The 21147-nt window shown below is 43.5% G+C and overlaps 2 protein-coding genes across 2 annotated transcripts in view; one reads left to right on the top strand and one right to left on the bottom strand.

Annotated features, from left to right (window-relative positions):
- NSA2 (NSA2 ribosome biogenesis factor) overlaps positions 1 to 21147 on the top strand; it is a 370209-nt gene that overhangs the window by 262811 nt on the left and 86251 nt on the right. The gene's annotated exons all lie outside the window — the stretch shown is intronic.
- Positions 3509 to 19937, bottom strand: ENC1 (ectodermal-neural cortex 1). Its single transcript, XM_083465343.1, has 3 exons — positions 19497 to 19937; positions 11206 to 13007; positions 3509 to 7151 (listed from the first exon to the last, which is right to left on the bottom strand). The coding sequence occupies exon 2, from the start codon at positions 12993 to 12995 to the stop codon at positions 11226 to 11228; it is 1770 nt and encodes a 589-aa protein (XP_083321469.1). The 5' UTR covers positions 12996 to 13007; positions 19497 to 19937; the 3' UTR covers positions 3509 to 7151; positions 11206 to 11225.

Below are 21147 nucleotides of genomic sequence, written 5' to 3' on the forward strand. Positions count from 1 at the left end.
CAACTACACAGAGGTTTCCACGTATTATTGCAAAATTCTTCCAGCTCTTCTGACCGGCGGTGCAACAGCTGGGATAACGATTATCATTTATGTCTTGGATTGTATAATTCCACTGAAATATATGATCTGAGTAGCACCCGGCGTGAAGCCAGCCGTGAGATTTTTCTGTGAAATCAAAGCATCAAACAAAAACCATGCAGCATCAGCACACCATCTCAGAGGACATTCCCCAGTATCACCTAGTATGCGAGTGTAAAATAATAGCAGCTGAAATCTGACGGCATAAGAGGAGGATTAGCAAGAGTCTTTGCTGCAGTTTCTCCTGCTTTCCTTCTTTCACGGCTCCCCACCTCTTCAGAAATAAAGATTATGGTTGCTAAGGTAACTGATCAAAGTAGCATAGGGGAGAAAATGTTGCCTAAATTAGTTCCTCCGAGCACTGTTAGTTCCAAAGCGTAGCCCAAACCTGATTATAAGGGGCCTGTAATTTACTTAACCAAACACATTAGAATGCCTGGTCGTGTCTTACACACATTTCTGCTCCTGAGGTTAACTTACACTCTTAACTGTGGGGTCTCCAACCGAAAAGGATGCTCTCCATTTGTGAACTGTTATGGAAGTCACATACAAGACAGATGGCCTCGTTGTCAATATGCACATTTTAGGCGCTGGAGCACATGGAATCTTTTGCATTTTTACAAAGGGAGCTTTGTGTGCTTAACTCAGGTGGCACATGCATGCTTTGCATGTAGAAGAGAATCAGTTCAATCCTTGCCAGATGCCTGTTGGCAGGGTAGGGAAGGTCCTGTGTCTAAGACCTTGGAGGACTGTTTCAGTCAAAAAAGATGTGGACCAGTGCAATGTGGACCAGGGAGTTGATTCAGTACAAGGGTCCCTTCCAGCTCTACAATTCTATGATTCTAAGACAGTCTGAGGTTGGGATGGAGGAGAAATTTAAAGATGAACTTACCTAATTCATCCTTTCTGAATCAAACACAGACAGTAATCCTTTAAATTTTGCACTTCTCCTGATCTTGCAGTGCAGCTGCCCAGCCAAGTGATGTGTACAAAAAATGGACATACTGTTGTAAAGTGTGCATACAACATACAATAATATTTGGGGGGGGAGGATTGCTCCCAGAAATGTGTACATTAGTCAAAACTGCATACAAAAATGTGTTTACTAAGAGAAATTCACACCAAAATGCTGGTGAGTTTTCATGAGGATTATTTTAACTAACATTTGCAAATTGCTGCAGAAATATCGAGAACTGAACCAACAGGTTGGCCCATCCCTAAGTCAGAGGGCCGAGCTCCATGCAGTGCTAACTGTGGAGCCTGCAATCATGTTGTTGTCTTCCTTGTTTGATTACAGGCATTGGGACAAGACAATTTTCATTGGTAACACAGCATCTGAGAAGGTAGGCTTAACCCTCTCCATTGTCACCATGATCACAATGGAAACCCCCCCCCCCCTGTGCTGCAGCTAGGCTTAGAAGGAAAGACTTCATTGGCACCAGTGGTTTTGCTTTGGCCATGGCCACTTCTGGCAAGTGGGCATCAGAGGGTTGCCCTGTAGTGAAGGTAGCCACCCCTGGCCTAGGGATGAAGTATGCCCCCATTGTACATTGACCCAAGGATTGGCTTTGGCTTGTTCTTGATGTTACCTCTGTTCTGTTTGGCACAACACATTGCTGCCATCAAGCCCTTGACCTGGACCAATTATAAGGAGCACGTGATTCCCAAGCTGCAACAGCTACACTGGTTGCCAGTCCATTTCTGGGCACAACTCAAAACGCTGGTTATGACCTATAACAGAGTCTTTTAATATGTCTGTAGGGTGGCAACACGAGAATGGGCCTTTTCTGCAGTAGCTCCCAATTTGTGGAATACTTTCCCCAGGGAGGTTCGCCTGGCGCCTTCATTATACACCCTTAGGCACCAAGCAAAAATGTTCCTCTTCAACCAGACCTTTAGTCAACTTGCATCCTATAAAATTTTAAATGTGTTTATGGGAGGGGGAGGGAGGCTGTTGGCTTGTTTTGTTCTTGTTTTTATTATGTATTCTGTGTATTTAGCTTGTATTTTTATGCTGCAAACCACCCGGAGAGCTAGAGGTGAGGGGCAGTATACAATTTAATAAATAGTAATAATTTATTAATAAAAACTCATATGTAGAAATATGGGAAGAAATTGCACCTCAGAAGGCTTAAAATAAGAGCCTCCTGTAACATTAGAATACTCTGCATGTTTCAGTGTGCAGTCTTTAGCTCTTCAAATGTTTATGTGATCACATTTATGATTCCTGAGAACCTGAACATTGTTTTTGTTGGTTTGTTGTTGTTTTAAACAAAAAGAGTGTCCTTCAAAATAAGGGTACTTAAGAGTTGATCTCCCTTCTTTAATTTAAAAATAAATAAATCCCAAAGGCCTCCCTAACCAAAATTAAGTACCGGTAACTTTCAATCCAAAATTAAGTGTATTTGAACTACGTGAAATTTCATTCAGAAATAAATTAAGACATTAGGACTCAAAACATACCTATCTTTGACTGGATTTCACAGTTTGTTAACCGAAAGACTAAGAATGCTTTTGAAGTTCAACTCATCCAAATTTCTCCCTGGACTTTAGTGTTTTGAATTTCATGGTCTCTTATTTCTGCACTGCCACCAAGGCTTTCAGAATTTACCATAGCTTAGTTGATTATTTCCAAATTTTTAACATAATGCGGTGCATGCAGTTTACAGCAGCTTTCTGTTCCTTTATGTCTTATCTACCACCACCCCACTGTAAAAAACAAAAACCAACCACATCTATATGATTACATCAAGATTACTGTGTCATAATGCTGACTTTGCCATTTCCTGAGCAGATTATCCCATGATGGCATCAGAATTCTTTTTGTAGTTTTACCTGTGCGCTTGCATGAATACATAAAACAACGTAAAAAAAGGGGGATTTGCAGAAGAGCCAATGATCAGAAAGGGGCCCATCCCTGATTTGGACTCGATGAGTGCTAAGGAAATAGGAAACTCAATGTTATTTACGACACATTAAAAACTAAAAGGCATGCATTTTATAGAAACCCACATTATCTTTTTTTCCTTCTCCCCCTCAGGAATAATACTGCAGGATTTGACTTGCATAATTTCCTTCTGAAGTAATATCAGTCACTAAGCCATGCTTCAAGAGCTATGGGGCAGGGGGATTTTTACAAACTCTTGCATTTCCTGTCCACAGAGCTGTCTTAAAGCTCCTGTCATTTTAGCTGTTGAACTTTCAGAGCTAGTTCATAGCAAGAGTGACAGGACAGGACAAAGGGGAGCATTCCAAGTGTAACTGAAGCAGACATTTAAAGGAAATCTGCAAGCTCCTTGTTGGAATCATAGAATCATAGAGTTGGAAGAGACCACAAGGGCCATCGAGTCCAACCCTGTTTTTTGTTAAGGTGAGTGTCTAAATGGACCCAAACATTTCTGCTAGTGAAATAAAACCTCAGGAGAACTTGTTCATTGAAGAGAAAATCTCTAATAATTTATTGACCTTCAGTTTCACATTGTGAAAAAAAAAATGCAGTTTTACAAAACCTCAGAATGTATTAGCAAACAAAGAGAGACAACATAGATATTTTACTTCTTCACTGGTACGGCTTTCCTCCCCCCTCCCCCACCCCCGTTTTTTTGTACGTGAACCGCATCTTCAATTGTCAGACAAGGGACACTATTCAGCTCTAATCACTCTTATTCAGACAGGTGTCAGGCCTAGAAAAAAGGGCCTACACAATTATACCAGAAGTGGTAGGCTGTCCTTTGTTCCACGTTTCCACAGCAACCAGCCCACAAAATAAGAACTTTTCTCGTCTTATGCCAAGGTTTTTGTGTGTACTCTGGTGTGAATTGCATTTCTCTCAGAAGTGTAGGGTGTTTTTCGGACTGGAATCGCCAAGTAGTAAGCCAGGATTCCCACGTCTATTCAAAGAGCGGGAACCCAAAATATTTGCCTGCAGGGCTAGGGGCCACCCTGGTTTTTTGTTTTCTTCAACCTAGGCCCAGGAATTAAATCCAAGGACTTGAAAGCAAACCACTACTTTGAAATACAACTGTGGAGACTTCAGGCGCTTCAGGAAATTGGATGGTATTACAAAACAGATTTGTGTCATAAGCTAAACAGTTATAGAGAGAGCTGCTGCAGACAGGATTCTGTCACTTCCCTAAACAAAGGGTTTTGAGCCATTTACTCAAAACACCTTGGGAGTAATGCATGCCTGTGTTAAGTGAATGCAAAAACATGATTATAGTTCGGCAAGGCTTTACAGGTTACTTTTTCTTTTATGGGAGGACAGCGGCACCTCCAAACCAAAAGTGAGAGACAACCCTTGCATAAAGGGTTTGTGGTGGTAGACTTTATACAAACCAAATTTAAGTTTGGGTAGTTTTTTGTTTGTTTGTAAAAGCAATGTTCTATAGCTTTCCCCAGGTTTTTAAGTCATCCACTATGCATTACTTGAAAGAGAGTTTCCAAACTTTCACAATTTCTTACTAAACGTACTGGCATTTTATGTTGTTGCTGTGTAGAAGAATCCTTTTCAGAGCCAACTTCAGCAGTGATTCTTAAACTAACAAACAGTAAATGCCAACAGCCCTTTCTAGAGCAAAGAGTGACCTGCAGCAAATCTTATCACCTGTCCTACTGCACCCCAGTGCAGCTGTCCTGAGGGTACTGGCCCTCAATAGCCAATACACTGAAAAATGATTGATGGCATTTAGGAACACTTTCATTTTTCCTCCACCCCAGGCACTCGGTACATTTGAATCAAAGTTTGAAAAGAGTTTTGTTCTAGAATCCACTCAAACAGCCTCCCTTGATACAGCTGTAATACCTGAAAATGTCAAAGCTGGTCAAAAACATGCAAATCAAAACAGTGGTCTGCAAATCAAACTTTATGGTGCATACTGTTCAGTGTTTCTTAAAAACCTTTCTGGCTAGCCATGCTAAGAACCACTACTCGCTATTTGCAAAATTGCACACACACCCATTTCTCATTAAAGCGAATAGGAATACATAAGAAATGCACATAATTGAGTCTGCAGAATTAGCCTATGGCAGCATGAGAAGAGTCTTAAGACTGATAATGCCATCCTAAACATACTTACTAAGAAGTAAGCCCCACGCAATGCGGTGTGGGTTTACTTCTGTGTAAGCACTCAAAGGAATGCAATGTAAGATTACTGTGTTTCCCATATGGTGAAGAGTGTGAAGAGTTGAGCTACATCATCATCATCATCATCATTATGTAGGCAGGCATCATCATCATAATTCCTTTTAGGCATGCATGCATGCATTTTAAAGTAATTTTGCTTATACAACATTAAGACAAGACAACCAATCACGATGAGGACTGGCAGCTTTACGCTGGTTGAGCTGCACTGATTCTCATGGATAGCACAACTAAAAGTCTGGCAAAGACACAAAGTGTGAAAAAACAAACAAACCAAGAATGGAATGGAATGATCAGGCTTGAAAGTAAGAACTAAAAAAATAAATTCCAGGGGATGGGACTTTGATCGGGATCCTATGTGATGCTTCCAGATAGTATGCATTTGAAAGCTTAACTTGCTAATTAATGAAGGAATTATTATTATTATTAAACCGATGCTTGAGCAACTTTTCTCCTTTGTCATCCTAACAATCATGCCAAACCTTGTAAGACACTGATGGTGTGTGTGTGTGTGTGTGTGTGTGTGTGTGTGTGTACACAAAATTCAAATTCAAAAGTGGATGGACAAAGAGTCGGTGTTAATTTTAAAAAATAAAGGAGAAAAAAAACGCTTCCCCACTTATTTTGCTGTGTATCTCTGAATCGAAAATACTTCCCACGGTTGGATGAAGTGGGTCCATAGTAGACATCCCATCAGCTAACTTTAAATAAATAAATAAACAAAAATAAAATGTTGGATAATGCCATGAACAGGGCTCTGTGTAAATTAATTCTGCAGGGGCTTTCCACACACACCCCTTTTCCAGTAGCGATGAGGCTGCACAAGAAGAAAACTGTTAAGTGACAGTGGCTACTTCCAGATGAGTTCCTTCCAAAAAAAGAAAAGGTAACGCTAGGCAAATCAAGTGTAACAGGGATACCACTGGCAAGCCACGCAAAACAGTGGCCTGAGAAAGTGACCTCCATGGCTTCCTCCTTCAGTATACGTGTAATTTAAGATGCTACCTTGTAATCCTTCAATTTCCTCACCTCATTTCTCCTCTCCCCAAATATTACTCAGCACTTTTTCTTCTTGTGCAGCACAGCAAGTCACGAGACCACAGAATGTGCAAAACATACGATTCACATAAGCCCTTAAAAGACAACTGTAGGCATCGTTCCCTCCGCATGCAAGCACTGAACAATAAATAGCTATATCTACAACAAGTAACAATTTAAGAGTAGGACAGTCGTAATTAATAAATACAAGAGGAAATCAAATGCGTGGGGAGTGGGGAAAATGGAGTTATTTCCCTTCGCCCACAAAATGCTGCAAAAAACCTCCTTTTCCCCCTCTCTTTTTTAATAGGTGTGCTGCTCCTTAGCAAGTAGAAGGTCACTCGCTGCAGCTACAACAATGCAGCTCAGCAATTGAACCGATGCTCCAGGCACTGCCTAAGAGAACAAGCCCTTCCCTGTGGCAGGGGGGATACAGCTGCATCTTCATTCACAAAGACATCTTGCTGCTCCAGACCTGGCCCATTTCCTCAGCAGCTGCTGCTGACACTTCAAGCTGTCACAAAGGAGAGGTGACAACCATTTCAAATTTTGCACACAAACAGCAAAGTCCATGAAAATCGAGGGTTTGTGCTGTGTTGTGCAGCTCTGAAAAGTTCAGCTTCCCCCCGCTTTGAAGGGCTGATTAAACTTGACATTAATCCACAATTACTAACACAGGGATCGGATCATAGGTTCATTCATTCATAGTTAAACTATGTGCTGATATACTGAAGACAATATTCTCCCTCCCATTCCTTCATTTCCAGCTTTTTAAGAATTTAGAAGGTGCAGAATATTTTCTTCAAACTCAAAATAAAAAGGAACAGTTTTTTTCTTCTTCATTAAAGCTGCTTCTCCACAGTTCCAACATTTCTTCACCAAATAATGGAACAAGCTAAAAGAAAAAAAGAAAAAAGAAGGAAGTTTAGGGGGTTCAATGTAACAACATACCATAAGACTTTCAGTGTCAGGCCTAGTTTATGCTGGTGCCTTGTCCAATAACCAGCAGCTGATAGCTCACAGACTACGAGTATCAAAGTTATATAGACTCCAGTTAGGCTGCAAACCTATGCAAATTTACCTGGGAGTAAGTCCCATTCAGCTTAATGAGTCTTATATCCGAGTAAACATGTATAGGATTGCACTGTTAAGCATTCCTTCTGAGAGAATTCACAGCAAAGGTTTCTGCCTAATACAGTGGTACCTCGGGTTAAGTACTTAATTCATTCCAGAGGTCCGTTCTTAACCTGAAACTGTTCTTAACCTGAAGCACCACTTTAGCTAATGGGGCCTCCTGCTGCCGCCACCACACAATTTCTGTTCTCATCCTGAAGCAAAGTTCTTAACCCAAGGTACTATTTCTGGGTTAGCGGAGTCTGTAACCTGAAGCGTATGTAACCCAAGGTACCACTGTATAAGTAACACGGGGACGGGACGGTTCAATTTGATTGATTGATTGATTGATTAATCCAGTATGGAACTCTCCTGTGAGCTGCATGAACAGATAATGTGACAGAGACAGAATAAAAATTCATGTAATGCAAAGTTTCTGGCAGAAGTAGCAAGACAGTCATTTTGGTCACGAGCCAAATCAAACTAGCCAAGGAGAGAAAAGGGAGCGGGGGGGGAGCCAGCCTGTTGGAAAGAAAATCTCTAACCAATGCCCTCTGTTAACCATGGAGAATCCTGAATAGAATTGATTCAGCATATGAATGGCAGACATATTAATCCCCTTATTTAAAACGTTTCTGCTATTCATTATGTCAGAACTCTGCTTTGCTGTGCTTTGTCATGTGACAATGTAGTATGCTTCAATGCCTCTGCACTGAAGCCTTCTCCCCACCCCCAACCCCCCCAACCCCCGTGCGTTGATTATGCAGCGCAAAATATTGGCTTTGGACCCGGCCGTTTTTTTTGGCGTCCAGACTCCACCTTCTCACTTCATTATTATGCTCGGAGCCAGTTTTCAAACCAGGCACCACGCTGGTTTTTAAAGTAGCAATTAATAGCTCTGCCAGAATGTATGAGGCAAAGTTTGATGGGATTTCCGCTGGGGTAATTGCAGAACTGCTCCAGTTAACTTGGTGCGACTGATTTGAATGTACATGTGTGTTACTGAAAGCTCAAGTCAACCTTAAACTAAAAGCACTGTACTAGAACCGCAGTACAGAAGAGCGCATTCAGGATAAATCGGCAGCCCTAGCTCATCGCCTCTTGCAGATTAAAGATACAGCCCCTTCATTATTTTTGAAATATTTCCTGCTGATCAGAGTCTTCTACACATTCTTGTGCCTGGTGTGTCATTCCCCACCCTCCCACCCCTCAACTTCCATTCCAGCCACTGAAACCAGTATTCACATTTTTGTGGGGGGTGGGATAGGGTCCCCTGCTCCAGAGCCTACAAGTCTGAGAGAAGAGACAAAGCACACTTAAGATCTTCCTAACTGCTGTCAGGCTGGGGCCACACAACACCATGAAAACAGAGCGCAATCAGAAGCAATTTCCTTTCTGTCCCTCCCTCCCACTGAGAAAGCAGCAGGAGACAGTAAAAAAAAGAAGAAGAGAAGAGATCTATTTGCTGGATGTATATGCAGCCCTAGAGACTGAATTCTACAGTTATCTTAATGCATTACAGAAGCTAAGGAATGGCTTTGTGTCTACAGAGTGTATGGGAGAGCAGATATCTGAGATGGGCAGCACAGCAAGCAAATTTGCTCTGTGCCCTTGCTAACATGAAAGGGCAGTCCTCTGATTATGTACACGATACCCATTTGTTTTATTACGGTTGTTATTTTTAGAACAATTCGGGGAAATCTTGAAAGACCGCATCACTGTCTCTCTGGGGACAATTTGGAGTGAAGGATTTGTTACTCGCAAGATAATCACATCCATGGCCGCTAAAACAATAGACTACAAATGGCGTGATCTGAAGAATCACTACTGCACTCTAGGAAGGTTGATGCGATTTTTGTTGTCGTTGCTGTTGCTATTGTTATTTTGCTTAATTGTTTTAGTCAAGGGACAGTCACAATTATCATCTTTGGCATGCAGGTTATTCTCAAATACAAGTGATATCAGTGAATGGTCTGAGAGCATCTATAGGCCAATGGTTGAGAACCTCAAGCTTGCAGGTTCCCCACTATGAGTTCTTTGGAATTAAGGCTGTGATCCTGCAACCATATTGGCTGGTGTTTCTACACTTCGGTGGCCCAATTTGCAATAGTTTTTATTGCTATGTGTAATGGCTCTCCTTGTTTGCTATTTACTATGTTACAGAGGCAATAGTTTGTCCAACTTTTATTGCAAAAACCACTTAGCTAGTTCCTTTTAATCTACCCACCAATTGTAACCTTCACAAGGAAAGAATATCAAAGAGTCTTTACAACCTGGCTGGCTTTACAGGCCTATTATGCAGCTTCCAAATGTTGGAAGAAAATACAGTGCAAGCATCTTGTAGCATGAACTGCATTTCTCAAACTACTTACACTGGAGTAGCCTCACTACTAGTTAATAACCAAGTCTGGGTTTTGTTGTTGTTGTTTTTAAATGATTTTTTAAAGGCAACAGTCAGCTATGAATTGGATTGGGCTGCACACATCCCAGGGAAAAAGGAAAAACACCCACACTTAGGTGTTGGAAGTACGAGTTAACTTAGAAATAAGCCCCTCTGAGTTCTAAGGGCACCACTGCACCGATTTCCAAGCAAATGTGTTTAGGATTGCAAATTTACCTTAAAATATATTTTACCAGTTTGGAACAGCAAAAGACAGTGATAGGAGGCTAACTGTTAAGAAAAGGCTACGTTTTGAGGAAGCTTCACTGGCATTTCAAAATTGGAGAAAAAAATGGGGGGGGGGAATGTTTGCACCAGCAAGAGAACAGTACAAGCACCTGCATGACCAAGCTGAAATTCAGAGTTGCTTGTAGGCAGATGCCATTCCGTTGAAGTCACCAGCAATGCACCTGCCCACATCATCAGGTGAGAACTTGGGCCGCTGCACTATACTATAAAGTAGAATTTATGGGCTTTGGAACGCTCTGAGTTTGCAGACCAAATTATTACTTGAACCAAATGGCATGTCTTCTTTTAAGCATAAGGTCAGCATGATTCACCATCGGGCACAGGAACTAAACTCTTTTTTTCCTTCACAAGCAGAAGCTTTCTACTTAAATGTTATAAATAGTCGTGTTTCCACCAAGTTCAACTACCTAAGCCCACAGCTTTTCCCTTTAATGTTATATACCAAATGTATTTTCGAAAAATGTAGTCCATGCAAACAGATGATAGTTGCCTATTTATACTTTACGGTCAACAACTATCCTGCTTGCTCCATGATTGCGAATATATTTCCCTGCAATTAGTCAATTTAACTTATTTCCAGATAGTGTAGTTAGTAAAGCAGTAATAGGAGTTGTAACAGGAGTCTAGTAGATAATTTCATGAATAAGCTAAATCTCATGTAGTTCAGACAATGCTATCCAGTATCAAGGAAAAAAAGTTTTGATATTTTCATTTTTATATCTATGTGCAAGCGGTCTCCAACTACCCTCAAGTACATACTTGCACAAACGGAGATAACATGTGAAGCAAATAATCATAAATACATCCAAAAGCAATTTTTGTGCCATGAATTACTAATGGTTGTTATCTATGATTGACTAGTCCATCATTATATTGCCCACACAAATGCATAGCTGGGGACAATTAGGACTGCTCACAGTGCTGAACAAAACACCTTGCGCAAACTGATCTTATATTGCAAGCCAGTGAGGTTTAATTAAGACAGTGGGGTTCTATTCCTGATTCTGTCAACATGATATGGCATTGGCTGAATCACACCAGCCTTTTCTGTTTCCTATTCCACTAACAAAAAGCGTTATAATCAACATTTGAATCTCTTATGGGTAAGATATATAGCAACTTGTAACTTGCAGGTGTGGATTCTTACCTGTATAGGCACACATGCAGTTAAGAAGGGAGATGCTTCCATGTGCTCACAAATGCAGTGGGAATTAGGGAGTAGGGCACTGTGGTTATGCTGTTCCATACATCGAGAGTGGGGTCATAGCAATCTAGCGTCTTGCATCTCTGGATGCCAAAATATCCCCCAACAACATACAGCTTGTTTCCCGACGCTACTGCATGGCAGCTCATTCTCTTAGCTGTAACATCTCCCACTTTAGTCCACTGGTAAGTTTCACTGTTGAATTTATAAGCCGAGCATGCGGAGAATTCAGTATCTCCACCCATAATAAAGATCTGGTTGCCCAGAACAGCTGCAGCTGTGTATCGCCATGGCTGGGGGCAGGTGGCTGGTACTGTCCATCTGTTTTCGCAAAGGTCGTAACACTGAACTTTGGGGAGCTTATCATGGCTGACACTGGTACCGCCAAAGGCAAACAGCTTCAGCTTTGCACTGACTACAGCTGCATTGCTTACTCCTTCTCGAAGTGGAGCAACCATTGTCCATTTGTTGGTCACAGGATCATACTGTTCTACTTGCTTTAAGGATACTGAAGGAGAAGCTGGGAGGCAACCAGTGGCTGCTGTGTGCCCTCCAACAACATATAGACAATGTTTGAGTTCAGCAGAACCATGACCAAACCGAGCTACTAGCATGGGAGCAGCCTTGGACCACTCTTCATGAAGTGTATCATACACCCAAACATCTTTAGAGACGCCATTTTCGGATCCCCGGCCACCTGTAATATAGACTTTACAGCCGATAGCGCATGCACTGAACTCTTTCCTTGGGCTTGGGATGTCAGCTTTGGGGATGATCTCCTTTGCTTTTTGGTCAACCAGGTACAACTTGTCACACATAAAGGTTTGTCCTCCTAAAAGAAATAGGGCATGGCCAGTTTTTCGAGGCCTCGCACACAAGCTGGTGACTACTCCGTCATTCTGCAAAATCTTCAACTTGCACCTTATTGCTTCTTCCACAATCTCTTTGCTCTTCCTCTGCTTGGTGATAAGCTCCTCGGTAGCCACATTCTCCATCAGATAGATGGCTGGCAAAAGGGCCAGTCTCACCGTCTGCAACAGTTCTGGTAGATAACAGTAGCGTTTGTTCAGATCATAGTTAATCCAATTCATGGCAGACTCATACACCAGGCGCTCATCTTCAGTCTCCAATTCTTCACTAGAAAGGAGCTGCACAACCATGTCTTTTGGGAGCTGGAGAAAATCTTCACTTTTGCTGATAGCCTGGAAGTTGCTAAGGCACATCCTCCAAGAGAGCTCATAGAGTTTGGTACACTGGTGAGCATCCGATAGAAGCAGCATGCCGAGGCAGTTAGTAGGATGGAGATTTTTCTCCAGGAATTCTGCACAAGCATCTCTGATGTCTTGAAACTCCAACATGTCTCCAGCCTCCAGAAGAGACTCAGCATTTTCTTCATTGATGATGACCCTTGAGGAGTATGCATAGTCCAGGAGAAGTTCTAGAACCTCTGGGTGGATGGAATTATGGAAGTTGACTTCACTGGCTTGGCTCTCCTTGAGTCCTCCACTGAACATGGCTTCAAAGTATCGACTGCAAGCAGCTAAGACAGCTCTATGGCAAGGGAATGACTTGCTCCCAGCATGGAGAAGCACATCCGTAAAAAGACGTTGTTGGCGCAGAAGGTTTAGATGAGTGAGAACGCTATCAGCATATGAAGATTTGTGGAACAGATATATGTTTATGGAGCCAGTGCTGGCTCTAGATTTGCGATTTTCGTGCATGCTGACTGACATTTTCTTCCACACCTAAACATAAAAAAATACAGTTAAGTCACAGGAGATAACAACGATGATGATATTCTCTTTTCCTCCACCGCCCACATCTTACAAAACGTAACCAAATTCTGAGCAATTCTAAACAGAAGCTGAAGACACAGACTATTGAGCCTGTTTGTGTTTTTCTGATACAAATTTCTTAACTGGCATATTCTGAAAATTGTTGCTTAAGATAGCAGGTTTATCTTGGCAAACTAGATATCCTACTTTCATGGCAATATATGTTGGAACTGTAACTCAGAAAAGAGGGGAAAGAGACAGCTCTGATTTTTGTCACACCTCCCCAGTACAGAGCAGCTGATTCACCAAATATGCAGATACACATATTTAACACATTGTTGTGCTTTGAATCATAGCAGGATGAGCAACAAGACACACTACATTCAGGAATGTAAAAATACTGCTTGGAGCACCAACATCCACAAATGAAACTCATTAAGATACTATCCTCATACAACCGTTCCAAACACACCAAAAAGGTATGTAAAAGGAAAGACCGAAACTATGCCTAGCATATTTTACTTTCTGTTATGAGTAGCAGATATTCTAAGATAGCAAGCACTGCGATTTAATAATATGCTAAAACAAAATAGAGCCTGAGTTCTGGAGTATCCTTCAATTTTGAGAGCAAAAACTATTGCATTAATCTCAAGTGGGTTATGCCCTTGCACATGTAAGTTCAGATTTGGTGACAAGGGATACAAGGCCATGGCAAGAGAGATCTATAAGCCAGCACCCTAACAAAATAGAGCCTTGCAGCCTGATAGGTCTTTATTAATGGTTCCAGGTTCAAGTCGAGACATTTTGTCCCATTAGGAAGACACAAGAGATAGAGGAGGCTTTGGGGCACCAAGAGAACACAGGTAGGAGAGGAAGATTTAACACACCACAGCAAAAAGTTCTCTCACTCATAACTGAGTTTAAAGTCCAGTGGGGTTGGGTCTACTTGCTGTGCAGGTCAGACTAGCTCTGATTCAAGTTTCATAGAAACAACCACAGCCCACAGAATAAGAGCCTAAGTAAGTCTTCACAGTCCAGAGGTAGGAGTGAAGGAAGTCTGGAGAGCAGAAAGTTATAATTTGCATGGCCTCCATGAAACTTTCCCACAAGACTAAGCCTGTCACCCAAGCAGAAAGTGTCAACAGAAGAAAGAGAAACTGAACTATTCATTAATCTGCAACTGGGTGATGAGTCAGATATGAAAGGACACCTGAAAGGACGCAGCCAGTGACTTTTTTTTCCAGGGGGCTCTCAAGAGTATGGAGTACCGGCATCTCTCCTTGTTGTTAAAGAGCGTGGCACTTACTTTAACAACTTTGGTGAGTACCAGCACCTATTTTTATTGAAATAAAGCACTGGCCGTGACCATACCCTAGACATACATAAAACTCAGGGAAAGTAGGTATGTTTCATAATACAGTATGTCCACAATGCTTGATTAGAAGCACAATGCCCTTGAGAAAAGGGAAAGAGCCACTACACGGGAGGAGAGAGTCCACCAACCAACTCATATTTGAGTATTTAGTTGACATCTCTAACCTCTGGCCAGCAACAGTGGAGAAACGGCACCATCATGGCCCTACTAGACACACCAACTAGGGCACAAAATGGGAGGCCAGGCTAGGACAAGAGGTCCAGACTGGGCCCACAGTCATCCCATCGTGATGACACCACCACCAACTCAACCAGCCTGCCACTTGAGTAGGTGTATTGGGGGTATTCTTTGCTAGTGGTAGTGGGGGCTCCTCTGCTGGTGGGGGGTACACCTCCACTGCATCCAAACCTCCTTCAACATGGCAGATCAGGGGTTTGGATTGCTCTGCAGGTTTTTCTTATTTGATATTACCTGGTGGAGAAGGTGTTGGCTGTCATGCTAGCTTTTGAAGCATCTGTAGTACGGGTGCTGATCCCTGCTAAGCACTTGTGGAAATTGCTACAAGACTAGAACCTTTTCAAGCGTTACAGCCCAATCCTAGTAATATTTACTCAGAACCAAGTTATCTTTGATTTGGGAAATTGTGGGTCACCACAATGTACAGTCGGCACATATCAGCATTACAGATGTGGCGTACCTTGATGGTGAAATATGCAGTAATCCTTTTATTACCTGGATTTGCGGCCTTCGTATGGAATGAACAGCACTGCAAGTGAATTTCTGAGATACATCTTGCAAAGCAGTCGCATAATCTGCATGCTGAGTCTAATGTTTCACATTTCTCCATTAACATGGTACAGTGTGAGCAATTAAGAAGAAAATGCAGACTCGGGCTGCAATCCTAAGCACAGTTACCGTGGAGTAAACCACACTGATTCTACTTTAGAGTAAAAATGTTTAAGATTGTGTTGTCTCACCATATATATCAAATTAGACACAGAGAATAAAATTGTTATTAGCTCTTACAGCTGAGCAAATTATCTGACAAACAATCATACATTAACCTGGCATTCAAAAGCCCCAAAAACTAATCTTGGATTACCATTTACCTCGTTGCCTCAAGGAGTCCCCGGTATACCTACCGGAAAGTTAGATGATGTTATCACCCCATGAGTTAGAATCATCAAGTGAAAACTTGCAGCTGGAACCTAATATGTACAGTGCAACTAGCCTAGTTTTTCCTTAGTATTTATAACTTACTACTGCCAGATGGAGGAACCCCCCAAAACCTCTAAGGCCTAGCCACTGAACTCAGTTGACATCATACGTCTAGAAGGAATCCATTCCTCATTTCAGCCTACTGCAGAAAATCATTACGATCTGAATCCAGATTTATGTCACCAGCAGGAACCATGAGAAAAAGAAGCCTAAGAAATCTGAGATACCTGCTCAGATTAGGTAAGTAAGAAAGTTATCAAATCTGATCCTACAAATAATATTGACTCGACCTCTGCAGATAGGATCCTTTGTGCTTGTGAAACAAACTCTAGACAGGCCTACTACTCTACTCACATAAAAGTTTATGAAGGGATCAAACCTTCCTAAAAGTAGTCCTGGGCAGGAAGACAGAAAGTCTGTGGCTTAACACACAGTGGCCTGGTTTGCATGACACACTAAGCCAAACCTTGGTTTAGTGAGCGTACACAAATGTTCCCAGAGAGTAGCCACTTGGCTCCTCCTCTGTCCCTTTTGCTCTTGCAAAAAAGAGCATGGCTACGGCTTGTGGCTAGCGATGAGAGAGCTCACCACACCTTGCGAAACCTGGGCTTAATTCAGTGCCAGCACAGGAGCAAAGGGGACAAGGAAAGAGCAAAGCAGCTGCGAGAGCCGGCACATTCACGTGCTCCTGCTAAGCCAAGGTTTTGCTTACTGTGCCATGCAAACCAGCTCAAACTTAAAATATACAAAAAGGAATACTTGAAGCTGCAGCAGGTCTGGTTCCATGTAGCACTTGTAAGTCAAGTCTCTCCAAGGTGTGGCTATACAGCATCACGTAAGAGGAGGTCCTTAACATGTAAGTTAAAAGCCTGAAGCTAAACAAGATAATGTCTCCAGTTTAAAAATTCCTCTGAGCAGAGATTAACAATTTGTAATCTGTCAGCATTTGCATAAACGGAACAAAAGCAGGAAAGAGCCCATCGATACAGATTGCTGAAGGTCACCTGCCAGTATGGTTTTTCAGTAATCCATGCCCTTGTAAAGGGGTGCTGTGTCAAGCTTTTGTGAATCCGAAAAATAATAAAACTGCAATTTCAGAAGAATTCTGAGCAGAACAAGTAAACCTGGATTTTAAAAAAAGCACACAACTTCCTTATGCTCACTTCCTTATACGCTTCTAACAATAACTCGAAATACACTGATACAAGAGTATCACTGTTATTTTTGAAATAATGCCTAAATAAATATTCTAATGTTTTTTAATACAATTTCATTACAGAGGGTTCTAAGAATGCAACAGAACCCTGTTCCGAAAAGTTTGACCTTATGGCTAACTGGTTATCTCTCATATGGCTCCATCCTCAGCACATCTATTTCTATGAACTTCTGCTTATCTGGACATATGGGGGTGTCCTACAGTCCACTAGAATAAGTCATTTTGCATTCAAAGCTATCAGTTGAAACACTTTGCTCCTTTGTTGCTGCCGATTACGCAAGCCACAAATATTTTAGCTAAGATAGCTTGGCAAAGACACTGAACAAAAAAGATGAGGCAACACCCTTAAGGTAATTCCCCCGCCCCCTAAAATTAACAACATGTAATCTGCACATAGTGCATCTCATACTGAAACACTGCTGCATTATTAGGAATTCGGTAGGAAGCAAATCAAAGCAACTACACACCTGACTGATGGCTCATGGTCCTCATTCTTAAAGCTTTCTAGAATGCAATAAATACTTTGCTGGACCATACAAATCTAGTCTGATCTGTTTCCAGCACCAGCCTACAAACTACATAGCATTCAGGTGATTCTGAAATCTCACAAGCAAGTCATGGTGCCAATGGCTATTGCCTATTCATTGTTCCACAAACCAACCCACACACACCTGTTATTCACAGATATATTGCCACTGAACAGGGAGGTTCCACATAGTCTCCAAAGAGAAACTGTGACAACTGGGAGTCTTGGCCAAATCAATGAGCAAATGAACAGATTAAGAGTAGAGACAGGTAGAGACAAAACAAACATGTTACTGAAATGCTATGTCCAGTGACTATTCAATAATTCAGCTGAGTAACTTTTAAGAAACACACACCGGGAAGCACAGTCTAGCTGAAAGTTTCAGAGTTCTTTGGTGTTAGGATGAAATCTGGAAAAACTAAAGATCTGCGCGCACACCTTGCTCTAAGCAGCTGATCCAATAAGGGTATCCCCTTACTAACTTTCTGTTTTTCATATGCAGCAATAATACCTTACCCAATGAAAAAGAAAATGCCCTAAGGCTATAAAATCTTCTTTTGCTTCCTGTGTGCAGCCCCCTCTCAAACTGCACAGGAGCTGCGTGAGGGGTGGAGTCAAGTCAACTGCCTTGAGAACTGCGGGTGTAGGGCAGTATATAAATTTAATAAATAATAATAATAAGCAAATTCTGATACAGTTCATCATTCTTTATCACATGTACTCTTGTATGGTTAGGAAAATATTCCATTATATTGTTAAATAAACTGATTTTGGTTCAAAAAGACCTCCTGGTCAGTGCAAAATTTTAATCTTTTTCTGGTAAACAGAAATGCATAGCCATAGTTCAACGGTTCATACAAATACCTGTCACTATTCTATCATCTTATCAGGGTAGCAATAAACGTAGTAATGCAGAAACAGATGAGCCGGCTTTCTTGAACCAGCACAGGAAGTTATTGTTTGGATAATATTTTGCATCGGGTTTTAAATATTCAAATGAAGAATAGGTAAATATATATATTTTTTCTTTTTAAAAGACCCCTCCATAGTGACCACAAGTGAAAAAGTGATAATTAGGATTTCCAAATATCCTTTATTTTTAAGTTTTCTTTATTTCAGAAAACTTGAGCATAGTGGATAGAAACCCAGCTTCATAAAATTATATAGAACACACACGCCTCCGCCTCTTATTATTGAAATAAGATACTTCAAATTTCCCAGTGATTTGGAGAGAGAGAAAGAAGGGGGGGGGAGGTTTCATGTTTCAATGGATCACGTTGTTGCTTCGCGGTTCCGCCGATCAAAACACTTCTTGATTATGACGCCTGAAATGCTAAACATGTAGAGCCGACATCCTCGCCTAACGTGCCCATTCAGCAGCTGCCTGGAAGAGCAGCGCGCCATGTGCGTCTCTACGAAATACAAAAGCTCTGTCAACGGCTGCCTCACACTTCCCTCCGCTTTGAAGTGAAGCTTGGGGGGGTGGGGAGGGAGAGAGAAAAGCCAGAGCCATCTCTCGGAAGAGAGAGGAAGGAAGCAAGCAGCACACCCTCTGACCTTCCCTCTTCCTGTGGGACGGAAAGGCAGAAACGTGCCCTGTCTGCAACCCGGCTCCCTTTCTCTGCGCTGTATAAACAATTGTCCCCTCGGAACAAAACCCCAGGCGCATCACACACAGAGCTGCATTTCAAAAAGCGAACTACAGTGCAGGGGGCGGGGGCCTCGATCCTACTTTCAAGTTCTACCTTCCGACACCGCCCTCCCTTCACTATCCCTCCATCCCACACTCGTGGATGCTGCTGCTTCTGGGTGCTCACTCGGCGGTGCGCTCTGTGCATGCTCAAAAAGCGTACGTTGGGTCGCAGGGCTGAAAGCTGCAAATGCTAGGCGCGTCCGTCTGAATTCGGAGGGGCTTGCTTCCGAGTAAGCCTGCCCAGGCTCGGGCGGGCAGCATGCAAGGGCTGCCCGCTCGAGCAAGGCAGAAAGTGGAACGTCGTCCGTCCGTCCGTCCATCTCCCCGCCCCCCCCCCCCATCTATTGATTGACCTGGCGCGCGCCGCTCCGGGCACCAGCAACCCTCGCGCGACGCAACAGGTCGCAGGAAGAGGCTGGAGAGAAACTTACAGCCGGCACTTCCTCGTGGACGCTCCCGTCCAGCCTTCCGAGACCGGGGCAGCTCACGGCATGGATACGAGGCCGGTCCTTCCTCGCCCCAGGTTCCGCCGGCGCCTTTCTCCCTCTGCGGGCGGGTTCTTCAGCCGCCTGCTCCCGAGCCAGGAGAGGCTGTCTTCGCTCTTCCAAGGTAAGGGACGCCGCGCCGCTCCTGCCTGGGCAGCTGCCTCAGAGCGTCTGAGAGAGACGCTGGCGGCGGCGGCGCTGCTGCAGGAGCAGCAGGAGGAGGAGGAGAAAGAAGAGGAGGCGGTGGCGGCGAAGGAGGTGGGGCTGCGGCGCGCTGCCTGCCTGCCTGCCTGCCTCGCCTCGCGCTCCTGCTCTGGCCTCGGCTGGCGCGAGGGGAGAGCCTATAAAGGGGGCTGCCGGCGGGGAGCGCCGCCTATGCAAAGAGCGCCTGTGACACGCAGGGGGCGGGGAGGCCAGGCCGCCGAGAGGCTCCGGGAGGCGTAGGCAGGGTGTCCCGTTGGGGGCCGGCGGGCGGCGTGTGGGGAAGCCGGGAGGAGGGTTGCTGGCCGGGCTCCCGAGGCGATTTCCTGCCAGCTGCGCTCGTGGTCGCTGCATGCAAAATGAAGGCGCACAAATCTCAAGGGCGCCTCAGTGTGTGTGTGGGGGGGGGGGGTATTCAGCGTTAGTCCCCAGTATATACAGAAAACTGAGGCAAAGCCACCCAATTTTAGAGTATATTTATGTTAAGTAATTTATACCAAAGGTAATTCATGAAAAAAGCCGCGTGTGCCTGGGAGATTCTGTGGGAGGCTGCAAGGCCAGGAATCACAAGCGAGGAGAGCAGAGCTCACGGAAACTTCCCCATCCCAGTATTGTCCACGACCTTCCTGCCCTTTAAATGTGGGGGTCCCGTGCTTTTTTTTCTTTTTAAAGTGCCAGTAATAACCATGAAGTTGTTACAATAAGTGCCACACTTTTAACTTGGGGAGGGGGGAAGGTGTGGGTACTGTGTACCCTTGAGTATCCCCAGAAAAATGCACTACACAAGATGGCCATTTCTGACTTTTCAAAGCTTGAAAATCTTTGCATTTAAAGGGGGGGGAGATCTGGGACAACACTGGGATGGGGAGTACATCATGTGGACATCCCTGTATTAATGAGACAGGCAGGTGCAAAGCCACATATTCAGGTGTTGGACAGGGGCGTGGTGCGCATCGCGAGGTCGTGACGAACCACCTGTGGGGCGTGGCACACCACCCATGGGGGTGAGTGGTGCGTTCCCTGGGGGGTGTCGCCGATTGGGAGTAGGCATTTTGCCCCTCCCCTTTGGAATGGCACCCGGAGCGGACTGCCCCCCCATAATGCCCCTGGGTGTGGACAAGCCCCAGGATGCTGGACTAGGTGGCCGGATCCAGCAGGGATCGTCTTATGTTATCATGTTACAATCTCATCCATATGGGAGGGTGATATGTGCTGCCGCTGCAGTTTTGAAGAGTTAAAAGGTATGTTTCCCTATTTCTCTGCATCCTGGTATATTATAGGTTGCTTCCAGACAGATGTTTATTGTGGGACTGGGACTGCTCTCGCATACACGCCCATGACACCAGCATCAAAATGCTAGGCTGTGTTTCATACCTTTTATATTCAGAGTCACAGT

This window comes from Podarcis liolepis, assembly GCF_965112155.1.
Source record: "Podarcis liolepis genome assembly, chromosome: 11".
Taxonomy (NCBI): Eukaryota; Metazoa; Chordata; class Lepidosauria; order Squamata; family Lacertidae; genus Podarcis; species Podarcis liolepis.